Below are 21,948 nucleotides of genomic sequence, written 5' to 3'. Positions count from 1 at the left end.
GCTTTGACATCTCCTTATGATGTCCTCCTGCTTGATTAAAAAAGGGGAATGAATGAACTACATAGAACACAAAATTAAGCATAGTAAAAGAAAACTACAAAAGTAGAGAACAAAAACATCAGTTTGAAACTACTATGCCATAATCTAGTTTGTGTAAGTTGTAACAGGCACTGAGATAAGTAAAAATGAGAACGAAACTACTATGACTTTGAAGTAAAAATGAGATAAGATATCATACCACAGGTTTATAAGTTTAAATATTTGGAATCCATGTTACTCTGAGCATCAGATTACCTGCAATAAAGGAACTTCCTCTATTGGAAGTTCAGCTCCAAGATCCCCACGAGCAACCATGGTCTGAAAAAATAAATAAAACTCTGAAAATGAAACTGCTGGATGCTATATGTAGATAAAGATCTTGATTATATTCATGATATTGAAGAACATTAAAAAGCTTTCTCCAAAATATAGACTGTGAAAGTGTTGAAAAACCTACAGCAGGTTCAGACCAGCTCAAAGTAATGGTAAAATCAGTTCTATATGTTAATTTAAGGTTTCACCATAACTTAGTCAAAAGATATGCAATAGATTTTCTTACTCAGGCATTTGTCAAATACCTGTTATTAGATGTTGGCCATAATGCAAAAGAGAGTGACCAAGGCCTACAATGCTATGAAAACCACAATTGACAACATTGTAGAACTTAACTTTGAGGTGAACCCTTGGGTTTATGTGAAGTTGCAACCATATAGACAAACCTTCATTTTTTTAAAGAGGAGTACCATGTACACAAACCATATATGAATGAAGCCTAATCTATAACGCCTCAAAGCACAATTAGGAGGAATTGGGATAATGAGTTCATTTATTAATAGGACAATAAGAGATTCTAGAAGATGTTTGTTAGGATATGTTACTGCAAAATGGATGTAAGAACGTATTTTATTAACAGGCCCATGGCATGTGTTACATTACATGCCTTGTAATTTCCCTTTACAATTATTGAAAGTCTAATCTGAATTCTATTTTCTTATCATTCTTCTTGGAGGTATTTCTACAAAGATACTATTTTACCGAAGAAAACTCTTTAGTAGGGATTCAACAGAGTATGAAGACTACCACTTTTGGCAAATACATGATTTTCTTAAAAACTTGCATTGACAGGGTTAGTTTTGCCACATTTCTGTACAGAATGAGATATCAAGTGGAGTACCATGTTCTGGTTGCAGGAGCCAATATATGGTGTTACAAACATTTCTTCAAAAATGTTGCTGACACAATTGGGCAATTCAAAATGGTTTCTCAGACCTTAATATCTTCCAACTTGAATAGGACCCTCTCCTACGTCATTTAGGGAACTTGACCATCCCAATGCAGTTGCAATTTCTTTAAGTTCACCAATAACAAATGTGGTGTCACGAATATATACATGCCCTCCTGGTCTTAGCATCCGATCCATCTCAAGCATAATGGTTGAGATGTTACACTTTTTCCTGTGAAACAATGTTTATCAAACACTAATAATCGTAGGTGTCAATAGAGAAAGAAGTATAGTGTGATACACACCTCTCTTTTTCAACGGAGAAAAGACCTGCAGCATGCAGCAGATCATATGTTCTAGGATAGGTGTCAAATGGTTCACACCTGTCAAGGCAAGAAATCCCAACTCGGTAAAAATTAAGAAAATAAACATACACACATGAAATTATTTGGCAACTGGTTTCAAAAGTAGAATAAATAGTTTAGATCTCATTCTGCAAGTATGTGATTAATTGCTTGTTATGCTCAAATAACTCCAAATTCTTAGTGTGTTCTCAAGTCACTTAGATAAGACATAAAAGCACATTCACATATTACATTTCATAATATACACTTGCTAAATCCATTAATACAGCAAACCGGAATGTGATACGAACGATCGTGTGTAGAAGCGTCTAGGTCCTCTCGTAAGAGATTTCGAAGAACGATTAGGCTTTGGACAAAGGGAACCTTTAGGTGGCTTCCGATTATACCAAGAACAAGAACAATGATAGAGAATTGAGAAATGGAAACAAAGTGCATATATTATTGATATCTCAAATGATATTTCAATACTCTATTTATAGAGTACTAAAGATTACAAATGATAAAGATAAATGCTAGAAAGATAAATGATAAATAATAGAAACTACTAATTAAATCCTAAAACTTTAGAATATAACAGAATGAAATTCACCACAATTGAAATCTCTACGACCCAAAAATCAACAGAAGAAAATCATACCAATCCAATCAAATCAGAGAACATTGGATAAATCGAACTCATAAAGAATTTGAACAAACCTGAACAAATCCTTACCGATGGTGGCGATTTCGGATAATCGCGAAATGATTTCGTACAGCTTGGCAACAGCTTCGCGACAACTTCATGAGGAGGGTTCGTGAGGAGGTTTGAGTGTTTAGGGTTTGACTGTGAGGAGCGTTTGAGCATTTAAGGCTTCGAGTTTAGGCAAAGAGAGAGGTTTGAGCCTTTAGAGTTTGACTGTGAGAGTTTGTGAGGAGTGTTTAGGGAACAAATATTTTAAATTTTTTTTAAAAATAATTGGGAATAATGAGTGAAGGAAAACTTGTTTTTATTCTGAAGGATAATTGTGACGGTTGAAAATGACATATTTTGAAAGATAATTGTGATGGTTAGTCAAATGACGTATTATACTGAAATTTGTGGCGGTTATTAATAACCAACCGCCACTTTTTACACGATTTTTTGTAGTGCAGTCAAATAGCTCCAACCAATGAGCTCTGATACCACTTTGATGGGAAATTCAACACAAAAAAAATAATATGTCAACAAGAGCAATAAGCAACAAATAATAATTTCCCCAACTTGCAAGAATCTATGAGGAACAATAACAAATAATGACAACAACAAAAACACACTTCAGGAAGACACAAAAAATTTAACGTGAGAAGTAAAAACCATGGGCACAAGTCTGTCAATCAAACTCCACTGTGATCAAAGTTATGGTTACAAGAGAGTCTCAAATCACAATAAAAATTGTGCTCAATAATCAGCCAAATAGCAATACAACAGAGATGAAATAGAGAGCAAGAAACCTAACAAATTCCCAAAACTGCAGCCATCGTATGCAGCCTATATGTCACTGTTCCGATGACTTTTGAACAATCCGAACGGTTCAATTGAAGCACCACGGGATACGAACCTGCTAACAAAATTTCAGTCCAATCCAGCAGTGGACGAAACAGCAGCGGCAATCCGAAAATTTTCGTCCTCAAAAGAAACGCTGAAAATGATGCTGCAATGTGAGATTAATTTCTCTCTGCTCAAAACAATTTATACAAAATCCAAGCGGTCAGATTGAATTCACACAAAATACAAACCTGCTGACAAAATTTCAGCCCGATCCAACGGTGAATAAAGCATCGGTGGCAGCCGGAGGTTGCTGGAGGAAACTTTTTATCTTTTATCTTTTATCTTCTTTCTTTTTTCTCTATGTCTGTTGACGTGTTCGAAAAAAACCCTAAAGGTTAATATTCGACTAGGCCTCCACATAGGAAGTGAGTGCAACCCAATAGAAGGATCTCTCCAAAATGAGCGAAATACCTAACAACACATTCCCAAATTTTTTCCTAAAGTTCAACAATAAAACTTTGAAAGACACTCTTCCAAAGGAAGATTTTTTTTATGAGAATGTAAAAAAAGAAATACTCCTATTTTAAGACTTTAAAAAAAACACCAAAACTAGCTCTAGATCAATTCAATTCTCATTCAACTTAAAAGTTTTTGTGAAAGGGATAAGCCTCTTATTTGTAGATGTAGAAGTCTTTCTCAAACAATGTGACAAAAATTATAAAAAAAAAATGCTGCAGCTATAATTAGCGCCATGCTTCATGTGCAACCCTACGTCTTTTGGTTTGCTTTATGATTTGGTGTTTATATACGCTTCTATTGTTTGATTGATGCAACTGCATGGTGCAGCCACGGTGCAACCGTGGAGGAGCCATATGAAGCCGTGAATGAGTGGTAAATGCCTTGGTGCAGCCATGAAGGAGCCTTGAACAAAGCTTGGTGCAGTCGTGAATCCTTGTGGTCATAGATCTCCATTTGAATTTTCTTTGCTTATTTATTTTTTATACAAGAAAAATCTAGGTCCTATATATACATTTATTATACTATACTTTTTCACATATTTATAAAGTTAAAAAAAAAAAAAAAAACTCTTTGAAATGTAGATTTCATCTTCTCCATTCTCTTGGTAAAAAATATTGTGACCAGATGGTTTTCAATTTAGATCCTTCCTCCTGAGAAGGATATGTCCTCAGATCCCACTGATTCTAAGGGATCACCACTTTTGTTGTTGTTTCTGTTTTTCTCTATAATCAAATATTAATATAGAATAAACATCAAATAAAAGTGGGATGAGTCTTTTTATTAAAATAAAATTAAGAGAATTGTTTTTAAAATAAGATGTATCAAAATAACGCCTTTTATTATTTTTTGCAAAAAGTTTGACAAAAACTATGGATCATTGTTTTAGAAACATCTTTTTATTCGCTTTGATTTTGTTGTTGCTTTGTGCCATGTAACAACAAGACAAAATGATGTTTTTGAATTTTTTTGGGAAGAAGAGTTAGCATCATAATTTAATTGAAAATAAGAGTTCAAAAGTATTGCAATCCCTCTCAAATGATTATCTCAACTATTCGTGTAGGAGTGTTGTAAGAGACTACTCTTCCTTTATGGAATTCTCTTTTTCTTCTCTCTTTATTTTGTTTCTCCTCTATTTCTTGCTTTTCTTTCTCTTTTTTTTTTAATAAGAGTTTGTACTTTTTCTCTAAACTCATTTTCTCTTCTTATAAATTCTTTTTTCTCCTGCTATAAATTTTGTTTCTATAATCACAAACTTTGTCTTTTCTTCTCTAATCTTTTTTATTTTTCTCATATGAAGGCAGAACAATTTTTCTTCTTAAATACGCTTTCAACTCACCAATTTTTTTTTTATAAAAGCTTTCATTATAGACATCACTATGCAACTTGACATCTCAGCTAGGCTGACACCTCAAGTAACAACAATCATTTACCATCACATGAAAAAAGTATTATTAAAAGGAAAAAGAAAAAAAATACAAAAAAATATGGGGGGACTAGACCAAAACCCATATGTTAACAAAAACGATACATAGGTAGACTATACCTATTCATAGAGAACTCTAAGAACAGATTAGATGGAAGTTTATTATACCAATGAAATGATTCTCTATGAATAATTCCTAAGTTAGTCAGCTTATCCGCACACACATTCCCTTCACGAAAAATATGAGTAACCTTAAACCTAATTTTCCCACAGTAATTAAGACAAGTGTTCCATCGATTACGAAACATCCACGGAAATTTAGTCCTAGCAGTAAAAGCAACACAAACCAAAGTAGAATCACATTGAAGCCATACATTAGTAAGACCCATCTTTTGAGCTTCCTCCATAACATGTATAACTCCATAAAACTCAGCAACCAAAGCAATCTGAATGTCAAGAAACACAGAGAAACCACCAATAAACTCCCCTATACTCCCATGGAAAATACCTCCACAAGTAGTAAGAACAAGATAACCATTATCAGCCCTATCATTGTTAATTTTAACCCAGCCTAGCGAAGTGAACTCCCATCTAACAGGAAGAGGACGAAGAACTTTACTACTAGGAGTACTAATACCACAAAAAATAATGATGTTGGAATCCAATATATCATTTTTCATTGAAGCTTTAAAGGAATTTCCCACTAGACAAGTTAAATCTTTAATAACCGAAATAGCCCTAGAAACATCGATCTTATCCTGAAATCTAGCATAATTTCTCATACGCCATATCATCCAAATAGAAAAGGTTATCACAGCAAGCTTAATCAGTTTAACCAAAGAACTACCATCACTCTTAATAAAAGAATGAAGATCATCCTTATTAGAGAAATTAGAAGTAAGAAAAATTTGTCGAATCCAACTCCAAATATTTAAAGCATTAGAACATTCAAAAGATAAATGCTTAATAGATTCCTTCTGCTTTTCACAAAGCGTACACATAGAACATATATACAAACCTCTATACTGAAAATGTTGATCTGTAGGAAGCCGCCCATGAAAAACTTTCCATAGTATTAGAGTTTAGGAAGGCAGAATATATAAAGACCAAATGAATTACCCCAACCACAGGGAACTCCTGGATCCAAGAAAATAGTCCTACCGAGTGAAACAACCAGACTCATCTAGAATCCAATTAGGAATATCCTGAGCCTCGCTAACCATGATATGATTAAAAAAATTATGCATCTTCTATAAAGACAAGGGAATATGTCAATCACAACCAATCCAAAATTGGGAGATTGTATCCAGAATGCTAACACCATTAGATAACCCTGCAATATTTGCTAAAGAAGTAGTAAAACACCATTTATCATTCCAGAAATTAATAAAAGTACCTGTACCAATAGTCCCATAAGTATGATCAAGAATAGTTTCATAAAACTGCTTAATTTCAGGCCAAATAGATAAGGATCTTAAAACCATTCTAAGCTTGTATTTTGATTTAAGAACTATGACTTTTAGGAGAAAAGACCATGACTTGTTGCTATAAGAAAAATTCCAAGCAAGCTTAAGAAGATAGGCGTTATTTTTCATGATTGAGGTTAATAATCTTCAAACCTCCATTGTCAAGAGGAGAACAAATCTTAACCCAATTAACTATAGTTATGCCTTTTTTTTCAGAATATCATCAGTCCAAATAAAATTCTAACACCACTGCTCAACTTGCTTAAGGAGGCCATTTATACATATTAAAGCTATAAGCTAGAAATCTAGTGATCATTGTATTGACTAACTGAATTCGACCCATCATGCTAAGAGATTTTCCTTTCCAAGATGCTAGCTTAAATTTGACTTTATTAGCCAAAAGTTGAAGAAATCGACAATTTGGAGCACCAACAAACATAGACACCCTTGAATAATTAAAAGTTAAATAACCATGACTACAAAAAAGAAGACGTTGAATTTTGGTAAGAAATATTGCAGAATTATCCATGGTGAAAAAACTACTCTTAGAGTTATTAACATATTGACCCGAAGAATCACCATATGTTTTAAGAAAAACACTCAAATTTCTAAGAGAATTATTGTCCATCCTACAGAAAAAAAAATATATCGTCAGTATATAAAATATGAGATGGAGTGAGATAAGCTTGCATACTAACCATATGTAGAATTTTTTTATCAGTCACAAGCTTAAAGATACCTCTACTTAGAACTTTCTCTCCTCTAACCCTTTTCGAAAGCATGTTAATAGCTTCAAAAGAAATACCAATACAATCATGAATCTGTCTACCCTACACAAACCCATATTGATTAGGAGAAATGATTCTAGTAGCCACAATTGCAAGTCTATCCGCTAGTATTTTGGAAATGATCTTAAAATTGAAATTAACGATAGCAATTGGCTTGTAATCCTTAATGCAATATGCACCTGAATCTTAGGAATAAGAGATACCACATTTTGTTCATACCATGAAGAATCTAGTTTTGTTTAAAAAACTGTTGAATAACTTTGCAAACATCTATCCCAATAATGTCCCCACAAGAATGAAAGAAAACACCACCAAAACGATCCGGACCCGGAGCATTATTACCATTAATTTTAAAAATTGCATTTTTAATTTCCAAGGAATTCCGACATTTAATCAACACAATATTCTCCTTAGAGGAAACACTTTTATGAATATAAGTATTAATAAAGTCTTCCATACTACCTGTATCTTGATCATTAGAAATAGACTCAGAATAAAGATTTTTATGAAAATCCAAAATATGATCCTTAATGAGTTTAGGATCCTCAATAACCCCATTATCAATTCGTAGTGTATGAATCCCACTAGAATTATTTCTTCTCTTTACCACAACATCGAAAAAAAAGCAGTACTTCTATCCGCATCTTTAACTAGAGCATTTTGGCCCTCTCTTTCCAAAACAAATATTGATAGTGAAGAGCATGATCAAACTCCTCCTTAGCAGTCTTTTCTTGACAGAGAAGCCCATTAATATCATACAAACTAGCAGTCTCTAAATTTTGTTGAATACCAAGGAGGAGACTCTGCTTAAGAAGCACTGCATTTTTTAACATTACCAAAAAAAAATTTATTCCAACCTCAAAGCTCAATTTTCAACTTGATGTGAGTTGATTTTAGGATTGCATATTTTAATTGGTTGCTCTTGTTTATGATTATGAGATTAGCAATTGAAGGTGAGAACCCTAAGAAGATTCTCACTGGACACAAACTTAACCAAGTGGTTAAGTAAGTGTGAATGTTCACTTCAAAAGGGCAAAGAGAAAAACACAAGAATAAGGTGATTATGATGCAAGGGGTGAAATTTAAGAACAACGAGAGTAAAGGATGAATGAAGATGACCAAAAGGAAATGACATAAACAAGAACATAAACAAGTAACATAAATGGCACAAGGAAGGATGGAAAAAGAGATGAGATGAAGAAAACTTATGGTGAAAATGGTGAAGATGATCACGCCACTTGGAGGGTGGGAAACTCCAAGATAAGTGAAGGAAGAGCCGCCACTTGAAATGCTCACACACTCAAGATAAGACCCAAATCATTTAGGAGATAAAGCTCACTAATCACTCAAGCAGAGTTTCTTTACTATATTTAAAATCTAGGTGAAAATACATGAGGCAAGACACCCTATTTATAGGAAGAGGTGCCTTGGTGGGCAAGATGGGTAAAGGGTAGAAATGGCAAGGGAGAGGGGCTACCTAGGGTGTTCACCATGGTCAAAACCGCACCTTTAGGCATAACTTCTAGAAGGTAGGTTAAAAACCCTAATTCTAGGTGCCTTGTCTTGAAAAAATGGGCTTGGTACAAGCCCATTTCGCTAAGTACACTCCCTTTTATGCTATGTGAACCTACTCTACCCTATTTTGCTATTTGGACCCAAAAGTGAGCCCAAATTATTTACAAACATGTTTTTGTCTTTTAAGAAGACCGGAAGAAAGAATAGTTGATGTTTTGGTCTATGCCAAGTTCTTCTTCTAGTGAGATCCACTTGATATTTGGTGGGATCTTGACTTGATTGCTGAGATGACTGCTCACAGTGTGAATTGTCTTTTGAGTCCTTGGTCATCTTCTTGGCTACTTGGATTGTATCATGCCTCCCAATTTAGAGAGAATTCGACCTCGAATTTAGAACTCCTGCAAATAACATAGTCAGTTTGTTCACATATAAAATATTGTGAGGTGGGGTATGTGAAGTAAACTTATGTACATGAAGCTTTGGGAGTTCATGTGGGTAAGTTCTAGATACAAGCCATTTTTGGAAATAATGTTTGGGGATGAAATGACTTTTTGAAGATAATCTTCTTAGAAGGAGAGAACCTTTAGGAGGTGTTTGAATTGCATCCCAAAACTTCCTTGTCTAAGATGTCAAGTATTTAGATTTATTAGGTAATGAAAAAGACAAGGAAGAAGAACACCTTGGAGGTGCAATTTGAATTCCGACACGGGTCAACATGATTGTTTTTATAGTGTAAGATGAGATATTGTATCTGATTTATCTTTTCTTTCTTTTATCTTTTTCATTTTCTCTTTTGTTTTTCATTTTTATTTGGTTTTCATTTACCTCCTTTGGAGAGAGAGATTTTAATATGATATTATGCCCTTGGAAGGTCAAAAAAAATTTATTAGTATGTCCATTATGTAAATTTTTTCTATCAAATTGTCATGGCCCTCCTAATAGAATGTGGGTGGCTTCCATTGGCACAACATCACACAAGACCTCATCTTTATATTTTCCAATTGAGAAGGCTATGAGGACTTGTTTATTAACAACTATTTCTCCCTCTTCACTAAGCCATTGGAGCTTGTAGGGCTTTTCATGAGAGATGGTGGATAATCCAAGCTTTTTTACCACTCTTGTACTTGCCACATTGGTGAAACTACCCCCACCTACAATTAATGAACATAATTTGTCATTAATAAGGCACATTGTATGAAAAATATTTTCCCTTTGACTCTCATCTAAATGTTTTTTAATGTGTCCAAGCAAGTGCCTTACTACTAACAAATTACCTTCACAAGGAAACTCCTATTCATCCTAACTTTGGCTTCTTGAAAAGGTAGGGGAACTAGACCTTGAGGCTTGGGAATTATGGTCACTCACAACAACCCCCCTTTTTACCATCATGGTTCTTTTGGATGGACAATTTGCAATTGTGTGCCCAAAACCTACGCATTTAAAACATTTTGTGTTTGAGGTTTTGGTGGGTGACTTAGGGGTAGAGTGAAACAAATCAATTTAACAAGGAGATGACCATGGATGCACAATACCATTCATACTATGAGAAGTCATCTTAACAATCAAGTGAAGACCTCACCAAGGATTTAGCTGACCTCACCAGAGGGAGAAATGGACACAAACCATAGCATCTTTTGTTCTTTCTGCTAGTCTTCTTAAGAATAAAACAAGTTGTAAATAATTTGAGCTCACTTTAGGAGTCCAAATAGAAAGATAGGCTATAATAGGTGCCTTTAGCATAATAGGGGGTGTAGATATCATTTTAGCTTGTTTTTTACCTAGTTTCTAGAAGAACAAGTCTAAGGTGTGATTTTGATTGAGTCAAACCCTAAAGGCAGCCCCATTTTTAGGTTTCCCATCCTACCCTTGCTTCTTGTTTTCCAAAGCACTATCTCCTATAAATAAGGTGCCATACTCCTTGTATTTTTACATGCTAATTTTGAATAGAAAAGTTACTCTGAACAAATTGTGTGAGAAGTTAGTGAGGTTTGAATCCTCTTGGCTAGGTCTTATCTTGAGTAGTGTGAGACTCTCAAGTGACGACCCTTCACTCATCTTGGTGGCTACCACACCCCAAGTGGCGTGAACCACTCTCACCACCACTCCATAAGCTACTCTTCCAAAGGCTTGAAACTGCACAAGTAAGACAACCAAGGAGGTGGGAGAATAGGATAGCTTCAAGGAGTTATAATCAATACGACAGCCATGAGGAAGATGAAGATTGCAAGATGAATTAATTTGATGAAAGGCGCCAACATCAACAACATCCTTCTAAAATATCTTTTCCCTATGTAAAATTGCCTAGTTTAGGTGGGGAAAGTGACCTCAAAATTTACTTAGGATGGCAGGCTAAGGTAGAGCAAATCTTTAATGTACATGAGGTCAAGAGGACCAAAAGGTAAAATTAGCCTCCTTAGAATTCTTAGACTATGCCATGCAGTGGTGGCATAAGACTGTAATGAACATTGGGCTAAACAATAGGCCAACTGTGATCTCTTGGGACGATTTAAAGTTATGCATGTGCGCGCGGTTTGTTCCTCCTCATTATAGGAAGGAACTCTTGTTGAAGCTCCAACGGCTTCAACAAGGACCTAAAAGTGTAGATGAGTACTTTAAAGATCTTGAAACTACTTTGACAAAAATTGACATGCATAAAAATGAGGAGTCAAAGATAGCTAGATTTGTAAGTGATTTAAGAAGAGAAATCCAAGATGTGGTAGAACTTTATGAGTATTCCTCTTTGGAAAAGTTGGTTCACCTAGCCATCAAGGTTGAATCACAAATTTTAAAGAAAACTTCTTTCAAAACTACTCATAATGATGGATTCTACCACTCATCATGGAAGGACAAAAGGAAAACTTTTTCAAAAAAATTTCCTTCCAATTTTGTGAACGATACCACTTAAAATCCTAGAGTTTCTCAACCCTCAACCTCTACACCTAAGTCACCCACCAAAACCTCAAGTCAAAAATGTTTTAAATGTATAGGTTTTGGGCACATAGCAGTCAATTGTCCTTCAAAGGAGGGTTGTCATGAGTGACCATAGCTCTTAAAGGGCTAAGTCCCCTACCTCTTCAAAAAGCAAAAGTGAGGAAGAGTATGAAATTTCATGTGAGGGAGACTTGTTAGCAGTGAGGCGCATGCTTGGCCAAGACCAAAAACCTTTTGATGAAAGTCAAAGGGAAAACATTTTTCACACTAGGTGTCTCATTAATGACAAGTTGTGTTCCTTAATTGTGGATGGGGGTAGTTGTACAAATGTGGCAAGCACAAGAGTGGTGGAAAAGCTTGGGTTACCCACCATCTCTCATGCAAAGCCCTACAAGCTCCAACGGTTTAGTAAAGAGGGGGAAATCTTGGTGAATAAACAAGTCCTCATAGCCTTCTCAATTCGATAATATAAGGATGAGGTCATGTGTGATGTTGTACTTATGGAAGCCACACCTATTCTTATAGGAAACCCATGGCAATTTGATAAAAAGACTTTACATGATGGCCTTACTAACAACATTTCTTTTACCTTCCATGGGCACAAGATCACCTTAAAATCTCTTTCTCCAACAGAGGTCCATGAGGACCAAATAAAAATGAAAAACAAAAGAGAAAATGAAAAAGAGAAAGAAAGAAAAGGATAAACCGAGTCACAAAATATCATCTTACACAAGTAAATCAATCATGTTGTGCCATACTACAAACTGCACTTCCAAGGTGTCTTTCTTCTTTGTCTTTTTCATTGCCAAATAAATCTAATTACTTGACATCTCGGACAAGGAAAAATTGGGATGAACATCAAACACCTCCTAAGGGTTCTCATCTTTTGAGAGGATTTTTATCACCAAGCCCTTTCATCCCCAAATATTCTTTCCCAACATGGCTTGTAAGAAGAGTTTGCCTTTTCTAACTCCCCAAGCACAACGAACATAAGTTCGTTTCACATACCACACCCTACACTATCTTATATGTGAGTAAACTAACTAAGTTATCTGCAAGAGTTCTAAATTTGAGGTCGAATTCTCTCAAACAAGGGGAGCATGATAAAATCCAAGCCAACAAGGAGATGACCAAGGATTGACATGACCATTCACACTATGAGAAGTCATCTCAACTTTCAAGTGAAGACCCCACCAAGGATCTAGCCGACCTCACCATAAGAAGAAATGGGCAAAGACCAGAACATTAAATATTCTTCCTACTAGTCTTCTTAAGAACTAAACAAGTTGTAAATAAATTTGGCTCACTCTAGGGGTCCAAATAGCAATATAGGCTAAAGTAGGTTCATATAGCATAATAGGGGAGGTGTGCTTATCACTTTATCTTGTTTTTGACCTAGTTTCTAGAAGAACAAGCCGAAGGTGTGGTTTTGACTTAGTCAAACCCTAAAGGCAGCCCCGTTTTTAGGTTTCCCATCCTACCCTTGCTTATTTTTTTCCAAGGCACCATCTCCTATAAATAGGGTGTCATACTCCTTGTATTTTACATGTTAATTTTTAATAGAAAAGTTACTTTGCACAAATTGTGTGAGGTGTTTGTGATGTTTGAATCTTCTCGGCTAGGTCTTATCTTAAGTAGTGTGACTCTCAAGTGGCTGCCCTTCACTCATCTTGGTGGCTACCACACCCCAAGTGGCGTGAATCATTCTCACAATCACTCCATGAGCTACTCTTCTTCCATTCTTTTCAATTCATTTCAATTTTCGCCTTTCATACATGTCTTTGTCTTGAATTCTTGTTCTTGTTTTTGCTTTTGTTATTTGCTTTAGTTGATCTTTTGGTTCGGTCATGACCACCATTGATGCTTACCTTATTGCCATTTCCATTTCGCATTTCATTCCATCTATCACTTTATATTAAGTTTTCATCTTTGCCTTTGTGAAGTGAACATTCACACTTACTTAACCATTTGATTAACTTCGTGTCTAGTGGGAATCTTCCTTAGGTGTCACCATTAAAATTTCTAAAATCCCAACTTTAAGTAAATTGTCACCATAAAATGGAACCATCTAAAAATCAACTCACATCAATCGGAGAGTCATGGAAGGAGACGCCTAGCTTCATTCTTTAAGGAGCTTGAAGAGTCAACATGCAAAGAAAAGGTACCTCAAGGTAGTCTTTTTTGTAGAGAAAGATATTCCTATTCTAAAGTTGGCTCAGCCAGAAAATACTATTCTACTATTTACATTTTATACACAACCTAAGGTAGATATTATTTCTGAAATCTTCCAAGTTAAACATCTGCTCTTAGTTGAGAATAATGGTGGCTTTAGAAAGGATAGTTTTGCATCAGTTGGTAATGGGAAAAGTTTTACCTTGCCCCACAGTGGGTGCCAAATGTTTAGATTTAGACCGAATAGAGAGGAAAGTCCTTCTTTTCTAGTGAATTTGTGCTTATTGCAACTTGACCCATCTTGATGGTAGAGCCCATATAGAGGACCTACTACTAGGGCAATGGCCATAAGAAATGTGCATGAAGAGTGGGACTCAACAAAGACAGACAGAGACACCCTCTTACACATTTTTAAAATCATGACCTAGTTGTAATTAGTATAAAAGGATTTATTTTTCTTGTAACTAAATTGGACCAAGTAGTATAGATTTTTTAGCTTGTATTTGGACCTTAAACAAATTATGTTTAGGTTAGGATTTTAAAACCTACCTAGAGTTTAATTGGGCTTAATTGAGCTCACATCAAACCCTAGGTCGGTCTTAGGATGCATTATATGACTAAGGTTTATACACATGATTCACATTGCCATCACATGGCAAGTGTGACTATAATAGGCGCCCCTTTTAAATTCAAAACTCCCTCCATTTTCTATTGTATTTGGCCGGCCAAAACACCTATAAATAAATGTGCAAGACTTGGCATAATTCAAATTAATGAGAGTAGTGTTACGTTGTTAAAATTCATGGACAACACCTTGTCTTCCTCTCCCTGGGTAAACTTCTTCTTAATCTCCTTGTACATCTTCTAAAGTGAGTAGGGAGAACCTATCACTCACCATAATTCACCCTGTCTACTTCATGGTTCCTTAAGCTCCTTTTGAGCCGATATTTGCTTTCTCTCAATCATTGATACATTTTCTTCATCTTCATTCAAGTCAATGGAAGGAGGACGCAATCACTTCTAGTTATAATTCTCACCTATTTATAGGCGATTTGAACTTGATCACAAAATCTTTTGGAAAGGTTTAAAGGCACTCTTTAATATTGAAAAATGGTTTAACACGATTCCAAGAATGAAGGATGAAAGATTGCTTCGTTTTTGTTATATTTGATAACCGTCTGAAATTCTCACTATGAGACTCAAGAGGATGTGCCTTTAGACCCTTGGTCGATCTTTAGGTGATGTTGATTTTAAGTTCAACCTTATATTATGAGTCTTTAATTTACCTTGGCCACTTCAGACTCAAGGTGGGAAATTGTCATGACGATACAATATTTAAAATGACTCAATTAAAATTTTATTTTATTATTAAAATAATGTCAATAGAAAATATTTAAGTTTTAAATTATTTTAATTGATTACTTCGTACTTTTAACAAATGAAAATGTTCTTTCTTGCAAAAACCAATAAAAAAAAACTATTTTAACATATTAAAATACTTTTTAATTCATTAAATATCACTCGATATTTCAAATGACTCTTAAGACATTCCAAACCACCTTCTAAGTTAATCAACTTAAAATCAAAGACTAAAGAGTAACTTATAACATGTTCTATATCAACAACTCAACAACAAAATCAAATACTCTAATTAGGGCTTCAATCTTCCATTAACATGTTTTGTTGAAAACATTAAATATTTTATCTTTGTATTTGCTTCAAGCTTCTATTTCATCACATATGAAACACACTATTTCTATTCAAGTATTCATCTTCATAATTAAGAGAAGAAACAAAATTGTATATTGATTTTTCACTTTTCATGCACATTGGTCTCAATCCGTCTAAATAAACATGAAATGCATACCCAAATTCTTGTATTTCAATCTTTCTTAACAATGAAATGTTAGATGTAAATATAGACCAAATATATTACATGACGAAAATGAAGTGTAAAAAAGAATCCATTCTTAGTTCCATGGTTGATTTTATGAGTTTATTATTAACCAACATTTCATGGGAGGTAAAATGAAGAATCTTTGAAATATATGAGTGTCTCAGTGAAGGATCATTGTAGGGTATCATAGGCTCATTTGGGATTGATGGATGACTCCAAAAACTCATTTTGTCCCTTTTTTATTCATTAAGTGAAGAAGTGAAGAACGGTACTTTTGTTATGCACAAATCATTTCGGAAAAGTTTAACACCACCAATGAAACAAAGTCTTGAACTTTCTTACAATAATAGAAACAACCCCAAAAGGTTAATCAGTCTATATTTTTCAGCAGAGGTGGGTGTGAGTGAACATTGGGCTTCAGAGTCACATGATTCTGATTTAATTGTATAATAATAAACACACAACATCATTGAGGACCTACACAATCCTAAAGTAGACAAACTTTCGAAGACATTAAAAACCACACTCTACATTTCCTAACTACCAATGGAGAGATGGAAACATCCTCAAAAGCCTCGTTGTTTGCACATTTTAACTTCCGTTTTTGCTGTTTTAACAATTGCACAAAGATGTCTTAGTTTTCAAATAGTATCTTAGCTTTGTAAAACAATTATAATTTTATAAACAATTAATACTTTAGAAAAATTATTAAGTAAAAAATAATTTTAAAGATAAAAAATAATTAATTATTAGTATCTAAATAGTTTCTTTTATTAGTAAAAAAATATAAAATAATTTTTAAATTGGTATCTAATTATTTATCAAGATTTTTATTATTAAAATAGTATCAATTTAATTAATATACTAACAAATTATATTTTATATTTAAAATTAATTTTTATTTAATGATTTTTTAGTAATGAAAATTCATAAAATAATTAGTTTAATATATAATTGAATTGAAGAGTAATTGTGAAAGTGAAATTTATCTTTTGTAACTGAATTTTCCTGAGACAAAATCAATATCAAACATTTAATATGAAGAAACTCAGGTATATAGGAAGTAGTAAGATTTTAAGTAAAAAATTGTTTAGGGTTCCAATTTATAGGGCCCATGATCATAAAGAGGCTTGCCATTAGAGAACCAACAGAAATTGGGGAGATTCAGAATCCCGAAAACCTAGTCAACAAAGTCGGTGAAGTTCTTGAGATGAAATTGTACTGGCAAGATCTGGTCATTTCCTTTGGGGTAGTGGACCACATGGATATTTCCGACCTCAAAAGTCAGCAACTTTGTCCACACTTTGTTTTTAATTGGCAAAACAACATTCACACGGTTTGGCAGCCTTGTAAGACTTGGACTGCAACCACATCATCATGCATTACTAATTACTAAATACAAAATTCCTTCCACAGACCTGAGTCAATCCTTTTTCATCCAATATTTGTCTTTAATGTATCCTTCCCTACACCCAATCCCTTTCATCTACCATTGTATATCAACTATTAACCCTAATAAAATTGTAAATTCTTCTACTTCAACTCTTCAATAACATCACTAAAATATCACATGTAAAATATTGTTTGTTTTGAAATTCATAAGTTCCTCACCATGGTGATTATATTTTTCTAAGAAAGATATCAAATTATCTACTCCTTAACTATAAACTGTAAAAACACACTTTTTTATTCACTTTCATACTAGGATTCTAAAGGTAAATTGCTTTTAAATTTTGCAAAGCCTTGTTTCTGTCCAGATGTACCATTAAAATCATATTTCCTTTAACTTAAAATATGTAAATAGAACTACTTGAAACTTATTTTTTCAATTTTATTCATCACAAAATAAATTTGATTTTCTAAACTACCCTTCAGACTAATTTTTTGGGTAATTCTTTCAATAGGAACATTCTCCATTTTGAACATGTGAATCAATTATTCATTGGAAATAGAATTTGAACTAAATGAAGAGTATAATGAAGACATTTTATTCAATAAAGTAAAATTAGTTAAGATTCACTTGTATTTCAATCATCACACATAATGTTTTTTTTTTCTTTTAAACCTTAAAGTATTATGCTATGATAAAACATAAATACAATTCATTAGATAGTTTTAGCATTATTATTTAATTACAATTTCAGTAGTATACATTTGAATTAAGGATTGAAGTAAAGTAATATGGTAAAATTCTAATGTTTTGGATAAAAGAATAACACCAACAAAGTGCACAAGGTAAAATTGTTGAACTCGTGTTTGTATTATAGTTAAGCAGTAGTGCCGACTTTAAAGACTTGGAATTTACCTTTTTAATTCCCAATGAAACTTCACCGCACGTTCCTACTCTTCCAACATACTATATCATTCTCTTTCTCTAGTTGTCAACCATTACACTGCTCATTCTCTTTTCACATTGCACTTTTCTTCATTTTTAGTATCACTGTGCAAACTTCATTCTTCATGGCTAAGCCAGAAAAACCAAAATCTGGGTGTTTCCCTGGCTTACTACGTCTGCTTCTATGTGCTGGAAATGCAACTAGTCCTCCAGTGCACCCCACTGATCATTTCACAGAATCAGAGGAATCAGAAAATTCACATTCCACCAAAGAAACCGCGGTGGTCAATGATGGTTCTACTCCTGGAGTGGTGGCAAGGCTAATGGGGTTGGATTCACTTCCAAACTCCAAATGGGCAATCAAAGGAGGGACCCCAGATTCTGTTCCTAGAAGCAGGTCAGTGAACTTTGTGGATTACTTGCTTGAGTTTGATGCAAACCATGCCATCCATAGGAGAGTGAAGACCTCGGCCTCGTTCAGAGAGGTTCCTAGTTTGGTTCAGAACCAAAATGGTAGCAACCTCTTTGTGCTTTGCATGGATGGTGACAAAGACCAAGAGGTTAGACATGAGTTTAGGAAATTGGAAACGGGTTTGGGAGAGGTGAGGAAGGGGAAGAGGCAGGGGAGTAAGAACAAGGAGAGTGTGAGTGTGAAAAAAGAGAGGAATGTAGGGAAGAACAGGAAAATTTCCAAGCTGAAGAATGAACCAAGGAGAGTCCCTTCTTCTAAGCATGGTTCAAAGGGTCGAAATCATGATGGTAAACCTTTATCTTCTGTGTCCTCAGGTTCCTCTAAGTGTAGTTCTTGTAGTAATAGACAAAATGATGATGGTTCAAGATCAAGGTCAAACACTTATTTGCCAAATAAGCACAAAAAGGGGCTTGTTGAAACAAAAGACAAGAAGAACATGAGAAACCAGAAGTTACTGATGAAGGTAGAAAGTGAATGCAGCATGGAAAATCACAGTCCAGTTTCAGTTGTAGATAGCAATGATTATCCCTTACTTTATGGAACAGATTTTCTAGGTGTGTTTTCTCAACTCACTCCCTTTTTATTATGATTTTTACTTAATTTAAAAATACTAGTTCAACGGTTAGAATGAAATTGAATGTTGTTGCAATGCCCTTTTCACTGGCTTGTTATCAAACTCTTGCTCCTTTGTGAAGAAAAGAAAAGGATCCAAAATATATAATGGGTTGTTTGATCTAACTAAACAGCTTATGTTATTGGTTTCTTATCTTTGTAGAGAATGTGTATTGTTTTCTCGTGTAATTTTTATTATAATGAAATGAAAGAAAAGGCTCTAAAATCATCTATGCAACCGCATTTAATTTTTGTCTGTCAGAAAGCATGCAACATTTACACAACAAACCAGTTCTTTAAGCTTCTAAAGTGGCTACATTATGCATTCTTCACATGGTGTTGTAGTTTCAATGCAATTTTACTTTACCTTAGTACATATGATTTTTTATTGCAGATGGTAGAAGCATGGTGGCTTCAAAGTCAAAGTGGGAATCTCCATCACTATTGTTGTCCTTGGATGATGATGTTGAAGACAGTGCAAGTACTAATAAAGATTATACTTTCATAGATGTCAACAAGGAAGCAGAGTATTTCTCAGAAATGATGTTGCAGCTTCGTAATTTGACAGAACAGGATGTAAGAGACTCAGATTGTACCTTAAAACATATACGTGAGAGTGAATGTTTTAGGGACATTTGTTTGGTGTTTGAGCATAAAATTTTCGACCATTTATTATATGAGGTCGTCAATGAAGTTTTTGAACTTCATTGTTGATTTTTTACTTTCATTTTGGTGTGTAAGTATGCATAGAACTAGGATATTTTGTGATGATTTTGCAAATGAACTATTGTAATTTCTACATGATGAATAATATATCTAACTTCATGTCCTTTTCCTCAACTTTTCCCTGAAATAAAGAAATATCGTAATAGTTATCGTTTATCAGTTATGACTTTACTATTATTATTATTATCATTAGAATAATAATTACTTTTATAATTATAACTAATATTGTATTGCAACTGCCATCATAATTATTGCAAATGTGATGTATGTATATGTCTCATATTTAAATTTAATGATTATTGTAATTAAGTTTTTATATTTAGTTCACATTAATTAATATTTTAGAAATAGAAATATAAAAGTGAAGTCAATTTAATTCAACTTCAAATAATTTAAATTAATTAGATTAAATATTATATTTAAATTCATCCAAATTGAACTGCAAAATACATTTGATATTTTTTTTTAAAATTCTTAAAAAATAGAGTAAACGACTATATGCAAGTTAAAAAGTAGACAAGAGTTTAGAAAAATCAAACACTAAAATATACTTACAACCTTAGTTATTTGTTAGAGTTAAATAATTATTTGTCATTTATGCTTGAATGAACCCCAAATTCATCTTTGAAAATTTTAGGATAAGTCACATTAATCTCTAATAATTCAAAAATTCACATTAATTTTCCGAAGTAATAAAAGTTACCTATATTACAGCTTTGGACGTATTTGTTTGTTAAAACAATTTAATATAACCCAAGTTTTTTATGTAATGAAAATTAATAAAATGTTAAAAACTAAAGGTATTTGTGCTTATTTTCATTTAAATAAAATAAGTAGATTTTTGTTGTTTTATGTTTGTCTAATTTTCTTACTTTATTTTTTTAAAATTCTATATGTTCGTTATATAAATAATTTAAAAGAATTCATTTATTTCAAAAACACTTATTTTAGCAACTAAACTTGGAGCAGAAAACATGGCTAATTCATTCATATTTGGTTATTCCTTCTTGGACCTATTAAACTTCTTCCTCCATCCCACCAAATAAGTAAAATAATTAAATATTCCATTTAATTTACTCTAATTTTGAAAAGCTCTTTGCATAAAAAACTTTAGAAAAGTTATTTGATAAAATACAAACAAAAGTTTATTTTGAAAATTTTGTTCCAAAAAGTATTCTAAAAATATATTTGTTGATTTCTATTTTTTTTTTTCTGTTTATAGCATCAGTTCTAAGTACAGTCCATGTGAAGTGAAAAAACCAATCTCACTCTAGGCCCAATGATTTCATGCCATTCTATCTTTTATCAAATAAAAATAATAATAAATATTTTAGGAATTAAAAGAGAAGTTTATTGTTGGAAAAATAATTCACTGTCTATAATTTTCAAAAAAGTATTTCTTTTATAACTAGTGTTCTAAAAACATTAATTAACAATACACAAAAAATATGAATGACGTGACGGCCGTTTTATAGTCCTTTTGATTTTCTTTGTCTAATCAAAGAAAAAATATTTAGAAACATGATGAAATTTTGAGGCTCTATCACGCATGTATGCAGGCCTTGGCCTTTTATAGTCTATTTTTTTTACACTAATAATAAATAGAGGTTCTTTATATATTACTAAGGATTTTTCACACATTTCGATCACTAAGTATATTTCAAATACATTTTGATCCCTACGTTAAGAAAATCATGTTAATAATTATGTGACAACATGATTAATTATGTGGTTAAACTATATAAAAGCAAAATTTCTATAAAGTATCATAAATAGACAAAAAAATCTTAATAAAGTATTATAAATAGACAAATATCTTAATATATACACTATTTGTTTATTATAAATTTATCACTTTCTCTATATTTTATCTAACTTGAGTATTAGAGGGTATTTGGAGGATAAGTCTACTTATTTGTCCTTATAAAATTATCAAAAGAAGATATTTAATTCAAGAGG

The 21,948-nt window shown here is 33.2% G+C and overlaps 1 protein-coding gene across 1 annotated transcript; it reads left to right on the top strand.

The window, feature by feature from the left end:
* The first annotated feature begins 18,185 nt into the window (after positions 1-18,185).
* LOC137819333 (uncharacterized) lies at positions 18,186-20,103 on the top strand. Its single transcript, XM_068623140.1, has 2 exons — positions 18,186-19,205; positions 19,658-20,103. Exons 1-2 carry the CDS (start codon positions 18,305-18,307, stop codon positions 19,975-19,977), a joined length of 1,221 nt encoding a protein of 406 aa, XP_068479241.1. The 5' UTR covers positions 18,186-18,304; the 3' UTR covers positions 19,978-20,103.
* Positions 20,104-21,948: the final 1,845 nt, after the last annotated feature.

Source organism: Phaseolus vulgaris, chromosome 10 (genome assembly GCF_000499845.2).
Source record: "Phaseolus vulgaris cultivar G19833 chromosome 10, P. vulgaris v2.0, whole genome shotgun sequence".
Classification (NCBI taxonomy): Eukaryota; Viridiplantae; Streptophyta; class Magnoliopsida; order Fabales; family Fabaceae; genus Phaseolus; species Phaseolus vulgaris.
The sequence above is the reverse complement of the archived record's forward strand: the minus strand, read 5'-3'. Positions and strand labels throughout refer to the sequence as shown.